The 22,648-nt window shown below is 30.0% G+C and overlaps 2 protein-coding genes across 4 annotated transcripts in view; one reads left to right on the plus strand and one right to left on the minus strand.

Moving 5' to 3' along the window:
• The window catches only part of LOC111086592 (transcriptional protein SWT1-like), a 37,914-nt gene extending 30,283 nt beyond the window's left edge, over positions 1–7,631 (plus strand). For all 3 annotated transcript variants that reach the window (XM_022390028.1, XM_022390029.1, XM_022390027.1), the window contains 4 exons: positions 1,502–1,601; positions 2,102–2,172; positions 2,600–2,717; positions 7,496–7,631. In XM_022390028.1, the coding sequence (XP_022245736.1) occupies positions 1,502–1,601; positions 2,102–2,172; positions 2,600–2,696 (268 nt within the window). In that variant the 3' untranslated portion in view covers positions 2,697–2,717; positions 7,496–7,631. The remainder of the gene's footprint in view (positions 1–1,501; positions 1,602–2,101; positions 2,173–2,599; positions 2,718–7,495) is intronic.
• On the minus strand, positions 3,321–20,688 carry LOC106462712 (ras-related protein Rab-14-like). Its single transcript, XM_013922656.2, has 9 exons — positions 20,580–20,688; positions 19,202–19,329; positions 17,822–17,999; positions 14,129–14,195; positions 12,804–12,891; positions 11,954–11,984; positions 11,569–11,637; positions 10,403–10,530; positions 3,321–7,611 (listed from the first exon to the last, which is right to left on the minus strand). The coding sequence occupies exons 2-8, from the start codon at positions 19,305–19,307 to the stop codon at positions 10,428–10,430; spliced, it is 642 nt and encodes a 213-aa protein (XP_013778110.1). The 5' UTR covers positions 19,308–19,329; positions 20,580–20,688; the 3' UTR covers positions 3,321–7,611; positions 10,403–10,427.
• Between the last annotated feature and the right edge of the window lie 1,960 nt (positions 20,689–22,648).

Genomic DNA, 22,648 nt, shown 5'->3' on the forward strand with positions numbered 1-22,648 from the left:
CTTATTTCAAAATAGCAATAATCTATATACATACATAATGTATAATAATGGAAATGTGACTGTATTTTACAAAGTAGTATTCTACTAAAACACAGCCAAGACAAGTTACTTTGCACAGACCAAAGGTCAGTTTTATGTTATTTTATATGGTAACATGAGTGCACGTGAGCAGCGTGATTGTAACCTCTGTATTAGCCAGGCGTGGGTGAAAGGTCAATATAATAAATATATATAAATGTATAATGTTATGAGATTTAAGCTATTTAATCTAAACATTTATTTTTCGTGTTATAATTTGTGTTCATTCTAGAATGAAAGAGGCATGATTTATATTTATTTTCTAATTTTTTATGGTGGTTGCAAGATCGGTCAAATCTACCGAACCCGTACAGAGATTAATTACTGAAAATAAGAGATAAAATATAAAGTTTTTTCTTAAGAAATGTTTGATAACTATCTCAACATTATAAAGATTTTGCATGTGAAATTTCAAAATTTTCTGATCATAAAAGTATTTTTAATTTTAAAATGAATTTAATTTGCATGATAGATAGGCAACATGCAAAAAGAAAAAATTTACATGAGAAAAACATTGCTTTTATAAACCTTAAGACTTAATAAAAATATTTGATATTTTGCATATGAAAGCATAGTAATGTTTACTAATAATCTGCGAAATTTTGTTAACATTCGCTTACTAATTAAAAAGTTATAGCATGAAAACTATAACAAGCACAAAATGGTTTCAAGGTCGGTCTGATCCCATGCTAAAAGAGTTAATATGTGTATGTTTAAAAATGAAAGTTGAACTCTATGTTGAATGAGGTTCATCATTTTCTGTAAATGGTAATATTCTTATCAAAATGACTGAATCTTCTGCAAATGTTCCAAAGAAAGCACACTTAAATATGCAAAATAATAACATTGCAAACTTGATAATAAAGTTTTTTTACATTGTGGTTTGATTGACCTTTGTTTGGAAAATAATTGCATACACTAATATTTTACATTGTTGCAAAGAATAATTCTTTGGTATGATATTATGGCTATAAGTACACAGTGATGTCACTTTGTAGTTGTCTTTCAAAATTTGTAGTGTATGCTGGAGGGATTTACACATTTTGATAAAAAGTTTAGAAAAAAAACCAGATGAAACTGCGAAGGTGAAACATTGGTTAAAATAAAAGTTCTTTTATGTATATCTGGAGTATACTGGGCGTTTTTTCTAAACTTTTTATCACTTTGTAGTTGGTATTTTTATTATGGTTATAAGTACACAGTCTGATGATGTGGGGTTATAATAGTTTTCTGTTAGTATACAGTCATAATGGTTTTCACTTACAGTGCTGAAACATTTAAGTTCAACATGCAATTTACAGTATAAAGAATCAGTTTCACAGCTAATGTAATGTTTTTTACTTAGTGTTGTACAGTCAAGTTCATCACATGATTTACAGTATAAAGAATCAGTTTCACAACTAATGTAATGTTTTTTACTTAGTGTTGTACAGTCAAGTTCATCAAGTGATTTACAGTATAAAGAATCAGTTTCACAACTCTTCAACAGTTTAATTCACTTTGTTCCACAATTAGAAGTTCAGGTAAGGTTTTGTTGTGATGTCCACTATTTGTATTTCATCTAGAAGCTCAGATGTGTGTGTATGTGTATATATGTATATAAATACATACATATAAGAAGCTGGATGGTAAAACACTAGATATCGACTATTATATTTATTTTAAGCCCACACCTTGGTAGTGAAATCTGTTTGATTTTTAGTCTACATGGGTGACTGAGTGATGACGAGGAAAGTTTCAAAATAATCCTGTTGAAAATCCATTTGAAGTCATTGAAATCAAACTGAGAAATGTATACATCCATTTTTCTTGTGATGGCATAAAGTACTCATTAGTTTTTCTCTTATATAAAATCTGTTGGTTAAGTTTGTTTGAAATTATTCAAATTGTAGCTTATTTAACAGAACATGTATCAAAAAATGTTATTTCTCTATTATTATCAGTAATTTTTAACACATTATATCTTGTGTGCATTAGTTGAAACATTAAAAAAAAGTTGACTCCCTGTTTCTTTCCTTTCTAGTTGAACACTCCCACTCCTGACACCATTACCATAGAAATGATGGAATTGTATTGTGGTAACCCAAACAACAGGTAATTTCTCCAAAAATTTGGATAGAGTTGATATTAAGCAGTGCAAGTACATCAATTTAAACATATTGACATTTACCTTTTTTCTTTGTTGTAATAAAATTAAATGCCCTGGGGTTCTTATTCATAGCACAGACATGAAAGTTATAAGGATCAAAAATGCAGAATAATCAGATTTTTTTACATTTTTTTCTCCAAAGGTGTTATTTAATAAATGCATAGAAATTTCAGTATTAGGAATTCTGTAAATATACTTACAATGAACATAATAATAGTAATAACACTTGTGATTACCTTTATCTTTCATTGGTTGTGCTGAGAACACAGTACGAATGGTTTAAAGTAGGAAAGTTTGTTCGATCTGCAATTAGCATGGAATTTTTTAACAAGTTTTATGTGATCATTCTTTTGTCTGTTTCACCACATTCAGGGAATGCCTAGCTAGTGGCTACGATGAGCTTGTTCAGTTTTACGGTTTGGTTCATCAATGTATTATGAACACTGATGGAACATCTGATCTAAACTAGAACCTGCAACAAGAATTTGAGGTGAAGTTTTACAATACAAAAATACTACTGTACATGATGTTTGTAATAGAACAAGATGTGAGGGTTTAAGAAAAGTGATTCTTGTAATGTTTAATAAGATGTTGACATCACTCTTGTTCTGAAGGTTTCCAATTCTGTTACCTCCCTGAATTAACATGACTATTTTGGGTTAATGAACACCTGAGTTGTGTGGTATTTACTCCCATTATAAAACCAGTAATAATTTTATGTTAAAGAATTAAATTTCTAAATGTTTACCCAACATAAAACAATTCTACAAATAATAATAATAATAATAGTTTTTACCTGATGAAATTTCATTAGGTAACCTGACTGGTGACTTAGTGGTACATATTCACTTTAGATTTTAATCATAAAAGTGGAATACATCATAAGTCATAATTTATAACTTGTGCTTGGTTTTCCATACCATTCTGTAATATATAACATCTTAATTTTATGTATAAACTGTTTTGATGAAATGTTAGCTTGCTGTTAAGTGAATGTGAATGCTGACATAATAGAATATCAAAGTGCCACTTAATAATGAAGTTTTGAACAACCACTTAACATCAGCTGAAAGAAACACTCGACCACGTTCAATTCCATGTACATCTCTATTGAATAATTTTCAACCCTTCACCTGATAGACAGTTTCTTTTTTTTTTCAAAAACAATTATAATTTTCTGAAGTCACAATCAAACCAAAGTATTATTATTATTAATGTCTTCATGCAACAACTCTCATCGTACAGCAAAATTTATCATAGTTCGTCAACATCACTATCAGAATCTATATAGACAATGACAATGGCTGCTGTCTTGAAGATTCAAAACCTCGTGTCTATTTAAGTGATGAATATAACCTTATCTTTTATTACATCTCTTGTGTACTACCTACAGTAGGACAGAAAGAATGAAGTAAACAGCCATCTAGTAGGCTCTGAATAACAGTCATTTCCCATTGACAGCATGAATACTGATGAATTTTATACATAAATAAGGCTAAAGTTAGAGACTACTTGTGCAAAATAACGATCGCACAGAACTAAAATATTCAACCTTACAAAGATTACTGTTGTATGTAACCTTTTTTCTGGGCGTAAATACTCAAAGGACTTTTAGGCTAAAACATAAACTAGTATATCAAAGGGCATAATAATGAAATCTGCCCTAAAATTATGTTATACAAGCTTAACAATAATTGCTACAAATGATTTTACTATTAAACCATTTTAATATGCTTTATGTACATACACTTAAAAATATGACTGCTAAGAAGACATTTCATCTTTCTATAGGGAGGTAAACCTACGGAACCACAAAACACATTAATCAGACTGCTTAATCCATCAAGTTATTTGTGCATGTGAGTACAGAAAATATACACTTCCTATACATATGAAAACTGCACTGCAACACATTCACTGTTTCAATCATATTGTTAAAACTGGATTACATCAGTTACACAATTTCAATCAATCAGAAAATAGTTTTCCTGCTTTATCTTCTCTTGTGAAGTATAAAAGTGATTAATATAAAATTACTTGCTGAATATAAGTATTCTGTTTAAACTAGTCAGAAAGTTTTTTTTCTGAATAAGAAGTGTCTTGAAATAAGCTTGAAGTTCAGATATTTCTACAAATTTCAGTCCAAACCCATGAAATTAACTTTAATTTCCGTGTAGTAGTAGAACTTGCGAGGCTACGCGAGTTATGACAAAAAATAGCTAGTAAAGCCCTGTGTTGTAAGCTCTTCAAGTGATGGCATTAATTATTATTGTTTTAATGTATTATCAGGTATGAAACCAATACAACGTTTCCTTCTAAGTCATTTGTTTTATTCTAGTTACATCAAAATAATGACTTCATAATTACACTAACTGAATTTTCATTTTCCATTCAAAACTCAAGATATTACATACAGACTTCACTGTATATCACCACAGATAACCCAAGGTATTCATATTATCCCTTTATACAATCACTTTTTACCCTTAGCTCTTTCATACCAATAGAAATTTTTTGAAGTTTCAAACTTTTTTTCTAAATGTAAAATCCCTGTAAATCTAAAATCAGTTACTTTCAATATTTTCCAAAAACTTTGTAAAATGAAAAATAAATTCTAATGGTTAAATATACATTTCAAGCCTAGTGAGAACAATAATGATGGAAAAGTGTTGATTCATTTATTTATACAGGATGAAGTTCTTAAAAAGTTAGATATTAACTGGAAGTTAATCTCTTAGAGAAGAACTGCATAAAGACTATAAAAAGAAAGAAAAAGAGGAATAATATTTAATTAACAACCAAGTTTTGATACAATATTGTAACTACCACTAGTCCATCAAGTTAATTACTAGAAATTAAATTAATTTTTTAGCTAATGAAGACTTCATCAACCAGATATACAAACAGCTGGTTGAATCTTTGGCATCAAGAAAGGTATAAAGTACTTCTAAACAACAACGTTAAGTTTGCCTAGTTATAAAGTTTAGTTGATGCATGGTACTGAATAAAAGATTTAAAATATCCTGAAAGATAAAACTACAAAACCAAGAACTTTTGAAAGGTAGACCATTCGTCAAGAAGAGCAGACATTCCAAAGTGTCCCCGATGAAGAAAGGTGCTCAGGTTATAGGTTTTCCTAACATCATGACTGAAAGATAATTACTACTGTATTTAAAGATATGTAAGCAAATCAAATTAACTTAAAAATCAATATAGGCATGCCTATTAATATGTAATAAATCTATTTTTCTATAATACATATCACAACGTGCAAAAGAAATTCATACACAAACCTACAACTATTTTTATTACACTAAGCACAAAGGTTTTTCACTTTACGTCAGTGAATATTCTTTTATGTACCACATAAAAATGTATAACAGGCTGCACATTATGATTTAAAGAATCTTAGTGAATACATATTAATGGTAGTCTTCAACAAATATCTGTTCTTTCTTCTTGCCTATCCTGGGAATGTTTGTGTGAGGTTACAGCAAAAAAAGGTGACAAATGGCACTCAAGTGCAAGACAACAGAGAGATGACAGACAGAATTAAAGAGCAGGACAGCAGAAATAGTTCACAGACAAGAATCAGCAACTCCTATCATAAATGAAGCTATAGGAGAATGTTGCACATTAAATTTGAGGGCGAAAAACTTTGAAGTTTAAAAGAAGGTAGATAAAATAACTCCAGAAATCAGTAGGTGTTAAAACTCGTAGCTCTAGCTGGTTTCTGTAGTGCCACTACTGTTCATGAATTATTCTTTTGTTACTAAAATTCAATATAGTACTTACAAACAAGACTTTTTTTTTTCAGGGTAAATTAACAATCTTGTTTACAACCATTAGGTTGTGGGATGATATGTATAATTTAACTTCCCTCAGCATAATGAGCACAACTACTACATAATCCTAGGATCAGTTACACAGAACGATGAGATATAACCACAGTTACCTTCTTTTGTGTGTGAAAGATGACAGAATGTAATTATTAATAATTTACAGAACTGGACAGATAAAAAAATGTTAAACAATTAAAATACTTTTGCCCTTAATTCAATGAACGACAACTGTTTATTAGTGCAAAAAACTCACTTTGTTTCATGAAATCCCCTTCAATCTCTCCAGTTCTTTCAAACATTGTTTAAAGCTTTAACAGAACATATGTCAATTAGAGACACCAACCTAAATATTTTATTATTCTTATAGTTTAAAGCTAAAATACTTTTGGAAATGACAAACAAGTTTCAGATGTCACAAATTAATAACTGAAACAGCAGGGCAGATAGTTCTGTACTGTATCAGTGGGATAAGCTTCATAAATTAACTTTATGACACGATATGGGGATTCTTCAACTTTGTAAAAATTCCACAGGTGGACAGAGTGAGTTAAAGTTGTGAATAAATAATTGTAACAAAGATATATTACCAGTTTCATTTCGATGCTTTTTAAAAAAAAAATTCTAGAAGTGGTTCACTTTAAACATTGCATTTTAAAAATGATTACTGACCATAATTTGATGTAGAAATTAAACTACACATTGATTAAAGATTTAGCACAGACGTGATTATCCACAGAGCTACAATCAACTAATAAGAGAATTACAAAAAAAAATAACTGTTTGTCTTATAGTGAGGTAATCTTTTATGGAAAATTACACACTGATGGCATAAATTCCTTGTATTTTAGCATCTCTTAAAAGTTTATACATAAATGCTATATCACGCTTCAAACATCATGATAACATTTTTGAAATCTATTTACTTAGTTTTAACTGTCCAGTTCCAGTTGTTAGCAAACTTTACTCATGTGTATTTCTCTTAATAATTTGTCAAATTTATTTTTAAGAAGCTGAACAAATAAAATTTTCCCTCTAAATAAACAATCAATAATGAAGTATAACATACATGTTAAAGAAAAAATTATTTAACATTAGTACAGCTTATGGTGAAGCCACTAAACATTTAAATAATTTTCTTTGTGTACATAAAATGAGAAAGAGGAGAGCTAGTCGAGTGTTATATACAGAACCACAATAATAGAACAAATTAAACAAAGATAAATATGTTTTTTTTTCCCTTACAAAGACTGATCATCACAGCAAGTGTTACTAATATTATACAGTACCAATAATATCAATTACACACAAACACCTCATTGACCATAAATCTTTTCATTCTGTTAAATGTCAAGTACACAAACTAACATTAGAGGAATTCTTGTATTATCGAGTTTGTTCAAAGATCAGAATACTTTCTTTTCCCTAGGAGAAATCTGATGGCAGGTCCACAGAAATCAGGAAGCAAATAAGGAAAATGACGTTCCAAGTTGGATTAGTTTGACTTAAGCTTTTCACCAGAGTCAGTCTTTATAAAATCTTGTCCTGCACAAAACATTTAGAAAAGTGTACTTTGCAAATATTCATAAAACTACAAGTCTTTAAGTAGTATAATCATCACTTTTCATTTTATTAATTAGTTGAATTATAAAAGCCTGACCAGCATTTCCTAAATGTTTTTAATTTAAATATTCAAAATGGTTTGGATTAGAGTTGCTTCATATGCTTGTTACATCTTAATAAAGCCAAAAGTAATAGAGAAAACCAGACATTCAAACTAATGAACACTTTTCAAAGACAGAACATTAGAACTATTAAAAATTTTCAGCATATAAATTACCAAACTGAGTTAATTCATTTAGACAAACAACACTTCTTTACAGTTTTTTTCTAACAAACTACTGACACACTGCAAGTGTAAAAAAATTCAAATGCAGAATTTTTATCAAGGAACATATCATCTGTATTAAAAAGGGCTGTTTAATAGATGAGAATTGCACAAACTATAATTTGGCATATATGTAGAAGCTTACTGGTAAATGCTACTAGGTGGTTAACCCTACAGCTCTTGCTTGACATGGAACAGGTCTCAGGTTCATAATCGAAGTGAGAAATAGATTACCACATATGCTATGATCTTTGCACTGCTTCCACCCAAAGTTAACATTTTAATATGTTGAAAACTATGTAAGCATGTATTTGTTTTTCCGACTTTATTTCTGTTCTAGTTTTTCTTTAAAGAAAATTAACATTTTCATACAGTATATAATTTATTACAACTGTACTTTAAAGCAATTTCAACAAGAAAAGTATCTGCTAATACACTTAAAAAATAGATCACAAGTTGAGGGTGTTCACATATTAGCAAGTAATCAATGTACTACAATTTAAGTTCTTAGCATGAATCCTTTAGTGGCAACTGCATTCAAGTTACCCATACGGATCCTTCTTCTTAACCCTCTTGCTACAGGTAGGTTAAAGTATACATATCACAAACATGTAAAGAGATGCATTCATAATTTAATTAAACTGCTTTATTATCATTGCATAAACTTGGCATAAAACATAATTACTGAATCCAATTTTGATATTATACAAGTTATAAGTTCTTAATCTTATAAGGATTTTTTTTTAATTCCTTAATCTCTTGACATTTGTTCTTTAGGTCTTCCTCCTCCTCTTATTTACTTACCACCCCTCTGAGAAGTACAGAATTTAATGTAAATCACTCATTATAATATAGATATTACTAAGGCAAAGTATTATATCTTTCAATTTTATTTGTTTACGGGGCCATAAACTAGTAAATCAGGCCCACTTGCTACACCCACCTATCACATCCTTTCTTTCACATATTGCCAACAGTTCTCTCTGATTTGTTTTATATACTATATTATTTATAACCAATAGAAAGCCAAAGTTTTAATCTATCAAAAGACATTATTTTTTTAGTCTTTTCTGCACACAGCATTGTCTATTAACACCGACAAGCTTAGCTGAATTTTTACAGGCTCTTATTGGCAGTTAGAAAGTAAGATAAATTACAATAGTTGTAGGACATTGTTTGCTTTGTGTGTGTTATTATCTGTGTTCTAAGGTGCATTATTTAATTAAATAAATAGTATTTAATGTATTAGTACCATTAGTAAAATTAAGTAAAATGTAAAAATTAAAAACTTATTCGTTGTCGTCAGCAGTCCTTCGATAATCGAAGATGACGTAGAGAAGGGGGGGGGGAGAAACCATCAATGCTTGCACATTTCACAAATGTTACATCATACTGTGTGAGGAACTGCAGGCAAGACCTTCACCCATATTTGGTGTGCAACTTCTGAACCGTCCTTGATGGATTTGTGCCATTTGGCATAATCAGTGGCTATGGATTCCCAATAGGTAGTAGGTATATCAGTTCATGCTTTATTACATCTTTGTAATGCAGCTTTGGTCCACCTCTCCACTGCTAGCCAGATGAAAGTTCTCCATAAAGTAGAGACTTCAGAAATCTATGTTCTGGCACATGCACCACATGACCAGCTCAGACAGTTGTCTTTTAAGAAGCATAGCTTCTATGCTGGGCATACTGGCATGCTTCTAGTCCTCCTTGTTAGTGATTCGGTCTTCCCAAGATATATTCAGGATCACTCTGAAGTGCATGCTGGATAATCTCTTTATATGACAATGATAGAGTGTACAAGTTTCTGCTGAATATAGTAGGGAGCTCAGTTTTGTGAACTTGTGGAACTAAGAATATTTCTTTTGAAATAAGGGAATTAAAACTTAGATAATATAAAACCTTTATCATAAAATAGCTTAAATTTTGAAAGGGAGACTGTAAGAAAGGAGTTAAGATGAAAATATCTTTGTATTCAGAACAGTAAACACTAGGATATCATATATTCATGGATAGATTTTTAGTAAAAATACTTAATTAAAAAGAGTGATTCTTTGTGTACATAAGAATTGTTTTCTGAAAGCTTGCCAAATTTCATGAAGATACACAAAATATATTAAAAGTTATAGTATGGAAACTCTAACATCACATCAGGGTCATGAACTTAGTTGAAGCAACCACGTCCACAGCGAGAAAGTTAAACCTTACCAATTCCAGCAAATGGACACAAAATCTATATTAACAAACAGAAAACAAACCAACACATCACAGTTTCACAGGGTCTTATCATAAACCTACTTTGGGGAAGTCCTGAGGTACACGGGTGAATGGAGTGTAAGATATTCTGTCTTTACCATTGATAGCATAAAAACTGCAATTATTTTTTTTTGAATAAATAGCTACACAGTCCAGATACAGTAGTGATATTATAAGAAATGTACTTACTGAACTTGGATTCAAAAGATAGTAACTAACATGCACAGCTTTCTTTGGTGGGTTGTTGGTCGTTGTTAAGAGTTCTAGGAGCTGATGGCTTATGTTGTACACCAGATTCTGCTGCATTGAGGTCAAGACTACGACAAAAACACCGATAATTAAAAGCTAGGTTAATTTATGGTTTAAGCTTATTAAACAATTATGTATATAAAAGTTGAATGTGCCTGACAGAAAAACAGGAAATGTCAGAAATTTACAATCTGTTTTTCTCTGTTTCTACAGTTTGCAATTAGAATAAAATGCACTAATTTTGGTGTCTTTCTTATGGACTAATCAAAACATATTCATGGCACAACTATACACTAAGAACTTCATAATCATGACTGAACCACTGACTGTGCTATGTTAGACTAAATACTCCCAATCTATATCATCTGTTGGATATAATGCATCACTAAAAATGTTTGAGTGTTTTAATTAACAAACCCTAATGGCTATGATATCTCAGTATACTCCTCTATTCAATGTTAAAAATTGTTCTTAGATGTTGTTACAAAGCTAATTAATGCATTCAGTACATCAGGAATAAAAAAATGAATAAATTACAATACTTCTGTGTCAATTTCACAAAGTTCTATCAAAATAGTAAAAATTTCACATCCTTTCTTTATTTTCAGTCAATTATTTTGAACGTGTGTTGTTTTGTGGAGCCAGAAAATATTCTAGATTTTCAGATCTACCAAGTTAACTATTCAAGATTTATTGTTAGTGTTTTAAAATGGTTTCCAATACTCAAGTTAAAGAGTTAAACTGTTTATGTTAAAGAAAAAAAATCTTACAAACAATCATGTAATATTAGCTCAGTGTTCTGCCACAATAAGGTAAATGGCAAAAACATTGATCAATTGAATACATCAGACATAATGACTTTCCCAATATTAACTCTTCATGATGCTTCACAGTGTTTTTATGACAGAAAATACATGTTCAATTTAACTTTCAAATTCATTATACATTTTATTTATAATGAAATTCTTAGTTGTTACAACTACTTTATATTTATACTTCAACTGTCTTGCATGTTATGTAACATTCATTTTCAGCCAGGCAATATCATCACTATAATAAAATATTTCCTTAGAATGATGTAGATACTTTATAGAAAATGTACTAACCTTCCATCTTGGATGTTTTGATAAATCTTCTTAGCTGTTTCAAGGAATGCTTCTTCGACATTCTCCCCACTATACATTAAAGCAGGACAACCTTAGTACTATAAATAAGTACTTGTGTTTACATAACACTTTAAACCTATTGTACCACATATTTACTCAGTGCCTGTAGCAAACCCATGGTGCTTTGAATGAAAAATTTGTTTAATGGAACTTTAACAATTAATCTGACATTACATCATAACAACATTGATAAGAATATTTTCTATTAACCCAATCACAGTTTAAAACTTTTGAGCATAAAATGGCCAAGAACTTTCAGTAAGGTGCACCTTTAATTCTACATAGATTTAAACTCAAGGAAGAAAAAAAAAACTTAAAAACTTACGTCTTTGCACTAGCTTCAACAAACATTAGGCCTGTAAAGATAATGAAGTGAGACTATTTGAAAGACATTAAAACAGACAAAAAATAAATATAACCCAGAATATTATAATTACACACTATAATACATAATTGACTCTTGGAAATTAGCTATGTAAAATGTTGTTTATATTCATGTACTACAGTTTTTGGTACTTTTTATGAAGCATACGTTGCTGGATAAGTTAACTCTGAGCAATAACTTCTGATCAAACCATGCTGCCTATGTAGATCAGAAGTAAAAACTGTAGCTAATTCAATAAATCATTCTATATGGAATGTCATAAAACTTATAATTATTAGAACACACTGATTCAGTAATTGGGTACCCTTGCTATTACTTATGATACAAGCATAATCCCAATCCCAATAATACTGTCTCACAACATAAACATATCTGTTAAAAAATTAAAATCATAGAAGTAAATATTACATACATACTAAAAATTTTAAACAATACTGTTCATGAAATAAACATTAAAGAATGGATTATAACTTTACTTATGAGATGCCTAAGAACTACTGTTTACTTCACTCACCTTCACTGATTTGATTATCTGTTCCTCGAAAGTTGTGATACGAGTATACATAAAACTTTATATAATCTCTCCTAACAAAAGCTAGTTATAAATAAAAGCCCATTAAACAGCTTTGACTTTTTAACTTTAGAAAGGGTTAACATCTAAGACATGACTAATAGCTATAGAGTTGGATATTTAGATGGTGCAGCCAAAAAGCTGCAAATTAAATTGTACATAAGTAGTAAAAAACACGAATTATCTAGTCGAAAGTTAAAAATCAGATTTTTAAAGCACCATTTTCTTCAGCAAACTGCCTGGCTTCTTCATATGTTACGTCTCTCTGGCCGTCCAAATCACTTTTGTTTCCGATAAGGAATATAACCTGTCAATATTTTAAGAGCTTAATAAACAAACAAAAACTTGGGGGTTGTATTTTCTTAATAAGTATACATAAAATAATGTATAACATGTTAAGGTCTTATGTGTATATATAACATGCACCAGCAAAGTCATTACTTAAATAGACAACATTTTTCAATGTAACAGTTACAACTAATTTAAGACAGCTAAGTTTATAGCAACAGCTGTAAAGATATTTCAAATTATCTGGTGCAGATATTTATCTGGATGGTACAAGAATACACTTACACATAAATTAAGTGTATGTTTGGTAACTACGAAATACAGGGCCACAATAAATTGTATCTTGATGAACATGACTGTTGTTTTTTTAACCTAACGATATATATGTCAAACATGAATACCATGATATTTCACATTATTATTTGTTAACATTGGGTTTCAAAGTGGTTAAAGTGCTCGACTCTCACATGGAAGTATTGTGTTTAAATCCTAATCAAGTTGGGGTACAGCTGCCTACTGAACACTAACTTCTAACAATAGACATGTGACTCACAGTGCAGCTGTCTCCTGAACACTAACTTCTAACAGACATGTGACTCATAATGCAGCTGTCTCCTGAACACAAGCTTCTAACAATAGTCAAACGACTCATAATGCAGCTGTCTCCTGAACACTAGCTTCTAATACAAAGTTTCAGTCAGGGGAGAATTTTACTTAAAGTACAAGTAACAATAACTATTCATCATTTTTTAAACTTATACTACAGTCTATCATTGCTAATGTTCATTTTGGAATTAGAGGATGTTTAAATTGGCAACATTAATACCTGATTCTAGCACAGATACAATAAAGGCTTCTGTCAACAGAAAACATTGTAAAATAACTGGTTTAATCACAAATATACAACAAGGAACTAAATATATTCTTGTACCACACCCCAAAATAGTTTTAACAATCTCACCTTAATAGACAAGAAATTAAACTAAGTGAATATTATCAATCTTACCACAGTATACAAATTAAACAAGGCAAAGATTAATAATCTCACCTAAGCAGAGACATTTACATGATGTAAATTTTAACAATTTAACCACAGTAAGCAGAGATTTAGATAGATTTTATACATGTCAGGATTCTGATGAACATCAATGGCAAATATTTAGACTATTTTATTTGCTGAAGAAGTACTTACTCATCAGCAGTATGAAACAAATACTCTTTAGGAACTGTCGGTTGAATCAAAACATGTTACTTACTGTATTTGGATTTGTTAAGTTTCGTGCATCTGTTAGCCAGCTGCTCAAATGGTTATATGTACTCCTTCTGTGAGAAAATAAAACCACAAAGTTGTAGATTATACTAAGCAATCTCTGGAAATACAGTGAAATCAAACAAAATGTTGGTTATAAACTTTCCATGTTATAAATGGTTGTTGTTGTTATTCTAAACACAATTGTAGATAGAACATGCTTTGTCAGGCTAACTAAAAAGTTCCAAGATTCTTCAGGACCAAACTGTCAGTTTGAAAAACCTAATTTACTTAACAAAATGTGAACTCTCCTAAAATTAAAGAACTAGTGTTTTTTTAAATATAAAACTACAGTAACAGCTAAACCAAATGTTTTATCAATGGCTGTAACACATGAGATATCAAAAAACATTTATTGAAACAACAACAACAAAAAGACTAGGAATAAGCCATTAAAAGAAACTAAACGAGTTATTTATCACATATAGTCCCTAAGTATACTTAAACTTAATAAGCAGGCCTCCTAGAAGCATCAGCCTTTAAACTCCAAATTTGACAAACTACAAGATGAAATTTACTAAAACATAGTCTGTTTTTTAGCAAAGTTCCTCTTGCAGAGGTGCTATATTATAATTTACATGATGAAGCATTAAGAAACAGGCTATTATGTCCCCTTTGAGCAACAATACAAGTTTTAAAGGTTCACTAGGAGGCCTGAAAAAGTGATAAAACTTTGCATTTTTTTTCCCAGATACTGTGTTTTAGCAGGAACTTTAGTGTGTAACCAAAACCAAGTAATGTTAAGTGACCAAATTATTTAAACTTATTGATAAGTCAACTTGTACGTGACTGGCTGCTGAACATACATCAGGACTAGCATACCCCCCCCTCATGATTCACAGAGGTGCAAATTTACTGATAAAACTCTTCCATTATCCCCAATTCCTTCTATGGTAGACTTTGGCCATTCCCAATTTGCCTGCCAAGTTTAGTCCTACTAGCTTCATAACTGTAGCAAATGTTAGCTGGACACCTACAGACACAAAGCTACGAGCTGAATTAATATAAAAATGTATATCTCATAGTTTTCTCACACAATTGTTTTCCATTATTTTTATATGTTTCCACAATTTACTACTGTAATTGCACCTAACAAAGAACCTAGAACTAGAAACCTTGTGGATCAATAAAACTTTATTTTATTTTGTGTTCAATCCTGTAAATTTTCTTGTACAACAGCACATACCCATGTTTACACAAATATTAGAAATAATAATTATTCTAAATAGTTTTATTTATCAAGTATATCAGTCATCATAGGGTAAGATGATTAAAAGTAAAAACATGACCAGTTTTTGAGAATTTTATTCATTTTACAACTGAAAGAAAAAACTAATAATAACAATACTGTATTTACAGTACTGACTTTCTATTTAATCCTTTCTTGACAGGCTTGGTGTAATATACACAATTATTTATACTATAAATTTGAATGCACTAAGTATACCTTCACAAACTTTGGTAGACTTTTAGTAGAGATTACAAGTCTTTTTGTACACAAAAAATCAGATTTTTTAATGAAATATTTCTATTATAGATTTGTTTGTGAAAATACAGAGTCTATTTCATTACCAGTCCAAGTGTGAAGTGATTTTCATGTTATAACTAAAAAACTATTGTTCATCCCAAAAATCTAAAATATTATTTGTGTAACCTCTAAAACCTCCTAAATACATTTCAAATGTTTGTTTCAGTAAAACGATATTTTCTCTACCCTAACCCTATGTGTATATTTGACTGGCCTCGTAACCACCATAAAAAATTAGGAAATAAATTTAAATTATGCTTTTTTTGTTCTAGAATGATTACAGGTTATAACAAGAACTCACAAATGTTTAGTCTAAATAGCTTAAATATCATAACATTATACATTTATTATATTGACCTTCCTGAAGTTACAATGATGCAGTGCACGTGCACTTGTGATACTGTATCCAATATAAAACTGTCCTTTATTTAGTCTTTACAAAATAACCTGTCTTGGCTGTGTTTTAGTGGACTTGTATTTTGTAAAATATAGTCACATTTCAATTATTATACATTATATATGTATATACATTAATACTATTTACAAATAAGTTCTTAAACAAATTTTTCTTAAAATATAGAACAGTAAATAAAGCACACAATTATCTCTTCTAGTTACGACCTTTGTACTCCTTTGCTGCTTGTTGTAGGTTGCTAAGCCTTATGAAATTTCCCACATGGAGGATGTGAAAAGAAAAATTTGTTATTATATATACATTTTAAATAACCAGAAAAAATCATAAATTACTATATCAGTACCATAGAATTCTACTATAATTTATCAAGCATAGTAACTAAGCTGTATTTGGGTTTAAAAAAACATGAAATTTCAATCTCATTAAAGACTTACCTTATAGCTTTAAATTGTGTGTGAAAAGAACAAGATTAACACAATAAACGTCAAAATGGCTGAGAAAACAACTAGGGGGAGGACATTCTGAGCTTTTCATTGGTTATTCATATATATAGAAGTGTATATAAGGGAGAATTTCCAAAAATGGCAAAGGGTAGGCAGGGTGCCACAGTGTTTGATTCATTACATGAGCAATACTTTATCAAATAGAAAAGATAAGAGGCTCTTATTTTATATTCTGGCTTGTCAATATCAGTAACTTGAGTTTCTAATTCATACAAAACTACAGAATTTTTATTTTGACATCACAAACATCTAATTTAAACCAGTGCTGAATTCAACATACCACATGACACACAAAAATCAATGTTTATCTGTGTTTTTAATATTTACTTTTAAAATTAAGAAATGAACTAACTTAAAATACTAAAATTTGAATTATAATCTACAGTTTGATACCAAACTTACTGACATAAACACAAAATAGTAGTTCAATAAAATTTTGAATGCAAGTTAACAAACATGATGACACGGCCTTTGACACGTGACCCATCACGATAGGGTTAAAGCAAAAGACAATCTCCAAAATATTCAGTAATGGGGTCCAAACTGTCACTCAAAATATTCCAGCTTAGACTGACCACTGTATAAATTACTGGTAACCTAATCAGTTTTATGCTAGTGGGCTGACTTTCATGATAAATACTGGACTATTTCATACACAGTGGCTAGTTTTATAATGCCCATTCTATTATATTATTGTCATTTGGTATTGTACTTCTCTCTCTCTTCTAATTAACGAATTTTAAAAAATAACTAATGAAGAACCGAGGCTAGAAACATTGTTAATTATCTGTGAAGTTCTTACGCTGAAGATGGAAACATCCACAGCCTTTATCAAACAAGTCTTGAGCTTACACTAACAATATCATTTCAACAATAGTTACATAACACCTGTTTGCTTGCAGTCTGAGATACACAGTTCAAAGCGTGTTACTGATTGGTGTTTTCAAGGAAGGGTATTTCCTATTTTATGAATCAATTTTTCTAAAGATATTTGTTTTCTCTGAAACTGACAAAAATACAATGGTATGACTTTTATTCATTTCTATCAAGACTTACTTGAACCTACGTGTTTTTCTAACATCATGAATAATAAAATAGGTGATGTGGAAGCAGTTTGGTTAGACTTTCAATGACTTTTCCAGGAGTTCCTGATAAAAATTATGATACGATTATGATACAATATTCATTGCTAACCTGGTGATGTCATAAACCATTAGGGCCCCTGCTGCACCTCTGTAATAGCTTCTAGTCACGGCTCGAAACCTTTCCTGCCCAGCAGTATCCCAGATCTGAAGTTTGATCTTCTGTCCACACACCTCAATAATTCGGGTGCCAAATTCTACCCCAATAGTGTGAGGACAGTCTGCCATAACTGGAAAACATCAACACATTTTACTCTTGCCAACAGAAAATTAACACAGACTTGCTATGATCTGAACTACAAGTTTACAGAAAATCTAAAAATAGACAATTAATACATTTCATTGGAAATAGCTATTTAATATGAGGATCAAATTATCTTAAGTTGGGTTTACAAAACATATAGACAAGTGTGTGAAGAGTTCTAGAAAAATATGGGAAAACAAAAATGTTGTGATATTAATACATAACATACATTGATATATTTTTGTGCCAGTTGTGTGCAAACACCCCTAAATGTATGAAATGATTAATTCAGCAGGCTTAGCAACAATGTACCCATCATGTTTTCTGCAACAATGCAGGCAGCATGCTTTACAACAATAAATAAATATGTATCTAAATACTGCAGAGAAATATTTTTAAAAACACTGCTTGGTTACAGTAGAAAATGTTTCAGTGTCTGAAATTAACAACATTCATTTGTTATGACTGTTCTAAAATCAGTGACTTCACTACACACATAAGCATAATTCATCTTCGTACCATGCTTTTTCTCCATGGATGTCGATGCTTTGGAAATGCTAGAAAATTAAAACTTACAAACACACGAATGCTCTACACTATCAAGATTAGGATCTCAAGGATTGGTCATAAATTCGGTTGAGTGATAAAGGATGGGTTAGATGGATGTAAAGTGATGACCTAGGTTACAAGTCTAGGGACAGGAAGATATACTAACTGTGATAGTGTCTTGTGGATATTAGTTATGGTATCAGCATATTGTGTGCACTAGGTTAGAGACCTGTCTTTAAGAATTTCAGCATTTCTATACATTCATTATTCATCAAATATTATAAAATTAACACACTGGTTTATAGATTATTTAATTTAGAGTTTACATCAAATATTACACTCACTTAGATATAACTTCATATTTGATATATATTTTTAACATTGCATTTCATATAAATTACAGTACATCCAACATAAAGTACATATAAAATTAATTACAATTTGGTTTTGTAATCAATATGTTATACTGTAGGTAAAGCCATGTTTCACAGAAGCAATATGGCTTCAAAGGCTCTTTATTAATAAACGACTGGTTAGGCTTAGAGCAAGTAAATTATTTATAAGGTAGGGATAAAAGCATACAGGTTAATTATTAGACTTATCTGTAGATAAAAAATCTGAGAGATATATAAAACTTACACTTTTTTTCCGTAAATTGATGCAATAGACATGATTTCCCAACCCCCATATCTCCTATTATGATATACTTGAAAATGTAGGAATAATTATATGGACCTGCAGCCATGATGCCTTTCTTCAAGTTGATTCTGAAAAAATTTACAAAACATTTTCACACAATTTGTGAAACATTTTACAGATTTGTGATATATATATATATATATATAAATAATTCAGTTACACGAGCCTGGTTTAATAAGCCTAACTACTCCTGTTGTAGAAAAACTCTTCAATTGACACCGTATGAACAAGTGTACAAACAGCCTTGGTTTAAGCTGATTTTTGTTGAACATATTTAGCACCACACTTTTGCTTTAGCAAGTCTAATGATTTTACCTTTAACATTCATTTAATTTTTGAAACTGTGCTAAGTCTGTGGCAGATAATCTGCCACACCCTCTTTATTTTCACAAATTACATAATAACTGTAGTAAAAAAAATTAATAATTTATAATTGAATGTAAAATTTCAATACAGTAAGTAACAAATAAATTTTCTCTGATTAAATGTAATATTAAGAAGTATACTGTTATTATCATTACACATCAAATTTGCAAATGAGAAAGTGTGTCACTCTAATGGTCACTACGAGGATAATCTGTTCTATAGTAAAGTTAAACCAATTTATTTGATTGTGAAGAAGGGCAAATTTAAAGTTAAAGACAGGAATTTATAATCTAATCATTAAACCATTATTTAACTATAAGGAGATTTGAAAATGAAAGCCCATTCTACTGTATTTCCTTTAATAAAGGCAAGATTTAAAAACTCCAATTCTGCTTTAAACCAACACTACCTAGTACTAGTAGTAGTAGAACTACTTGTACTGATTGATTTTTCTTACAAAGTGTGAAATCATTTTATGGATTTTTGTTTGTAGTGCCAGTTAGTAGCAGGCTACTAATACTACTTTCATTCGTAAGAAAAATCCATCAGATATCTACAACGTAAAAGTTAACTTTATGCCAATCAAATTCAAAATCTTTACATCATAATATTTCATTTTCAAAGCAAATCAAACAATGTTACCATTAAATCCACTGCATGCCTACCTGATAAGCATGGTAATCTGTAAATAACTAAATTCTAATGTAACAATCGGTCGTCACATCAGTCACTATTACCAGTAAATTAGTTCATACATAATATTAATAATAATTAAGAGTAAATTATTACTAGTACTAGTAGTACTACCACAGTAGCATAATTATAATTAAGGGAAAAAAGCGCAAATATAGCAAATTTAAACCGAAAATCTTGTAACATAACGATATAATCGAAAAGTGTTATTGTTTACATGTAAATAGATATTAAAAAAGAAAACTAAAATCTATGTTACCTTTAAAAACTAATAAATATGGGTGAAAATAGTAAAATTCCCGGTTATTCACATTGGTAGGTGGACATAAATATGGCCGAAAGCTAGAAGCACAACCCGGAGAAACCACCTGATCAAATTGTAAAATGTAATAAAGTAATAAATATCAAAGATTTACGGTTATTTATTTTACATTAATTTATTTGATGTGATAGATTATTCAAATGTATGAATTAAGGAAAGTAAAAACTCTATGCAATTACTTTATCCCCTTATTATTTTTTATTTTGTCTTGGCGCGACCTCTATAATAGTTGTAGGCATAAAAAATATCTTCATATAGTTCATAATACAATTAATTAAACAAAGCTTTGCTTTAGTGGCAAAAATAAATCTTTATTATGAAACAATGAGACAGATTACCAGCCTCTAAGTTAGCAAACGTTATAATTAGACAAAGTTTTCAACGTATATAAAGTGAGAAGTTTTACGTTCTTTTTCTCAGAATTACTAATGATTGAAAATTAAATATATCACATCTTTTTTATAACATCTCAACAACTTAAGAATGACGACCTCTATTTATCAGTAATTGACGACATCTTCTAGGAGAACAAGGACAGTGATAATTTTAATAATAATTAAGAGAAGATTGAATTATGTAATATGCATACCTAGTAGAGTCTTCGTAGAAATTAAAAAAAATTATTCCAGAGATAATTGCTGTTAATATAACCACAATTTTGCATTAAAAACAAAACAAAAATGTTGAGTTAATAAAAATGTAACATGACAAGTTAGACTGTCAAGAGTCAATGATGAATAACAAGTATACGTTTTTGATTTTTACAATTTCATATATTAGATTAATGTTTATGCTTTTTAAAATGTTAATAAAGTTTAAGGACACCTCACAATGTGCTCTCATAATCAAATTTGAATTCATAATTGCAACTAAAAATACAATTTTATGTTTATTCTGTTGGCTGTTGTGCTAGTAATTACTAATCTTAGTATTCATATCTCATTGAAAAATATTTTTAGAAAAAATGAACATTTTCTAAAAAAAGGATTTTTTCTGGGAAAAGTGTTCGGATTATGTTGATATAAACTGTAATTCTTATATATATATAAATGGTACCGTTTATTGAAATTTTTTTTAAGAACTCCACTTTTTTAGTACAATATTTACAAATTACATCAATAAAGATATAATCGAATCGTCACGTACAGTCCTAGTGAAAGTCGTGTTCTTGTTGTGAAGAGAGTACTTTTATTCAAAATTGTGCCTTATAAGGAAATAATTGTTGCACATACCGTATTTATTTTTCTAATTCTCTGAATCTTGAATATCCAAAGTGTGAAATCATTTTATGGATTTTTTTGTTTGTAGTACCAGTCAATAGGTGGCGCTACATTGTTATTTTGGCCATATACATAAATACATATATACACGCTACGTCGTCCATTATAGCTCTAAGACTTTCTGGGAGGGTTTTAATTTCACAACTATCCGTCTTAGCCCTTATGGCTTTGTGTGTTTCTTTCAGAAAATAGCCACGTTGGACTATCTATGTAATCGAACCTTGGATTTTAGCATTGTAAGTCTGTAGACTTACCACTGTTTCGCTGGTGGACTCAAATGGATGGCAAAATAATATATACAAATAAAACTGACAGAATTTAAGATGTTCTATTCAAATTTTATCCTCATACTGCAAGTTTTTAAATCCATCATACTAATAACAACACAGTTTCTGAAGTTGTATTGAATTCTTTGCTCCATACTTCTTCATTTTTTTTAATTCCCTCGGTGGGAGCGGTAAGTATACGGATTTACAACACTAAAACTAGTGGTTCGATTCTCCGCGGTGGACACAGCAGATAGCCTAATGTGGCTTTATTATAAAAAACACACAAACACATTTTTAAACAATGGGTAATTAATTCAGTGACGATGTACTTTTTGATTTATTCAAGTTTGTTAGTTATAGACACGCATGATAGCTAATGAATAATTTGTGAAACTTATTAAATATAAATCATCATTTTTATCTTTACATTTTCTATTAAATTTAAAAAATAAAACAT

This window comes from Limulus polyphemus, unplaced genomic scaffold, assembly GCF_000517525.1.
Source record: "Limulus polyphemus unplaced genomic scaffold, Limulus_polyphemus-2.1.2 Scaffold1230, whole genome shotgun sequence".
Taxonomy (NCBI): Eukaryota; Metazoa; Arthropoda; class Merostomata; order Xiphosura; family Limulidae; genus Limulus; species Limulus polyphemus.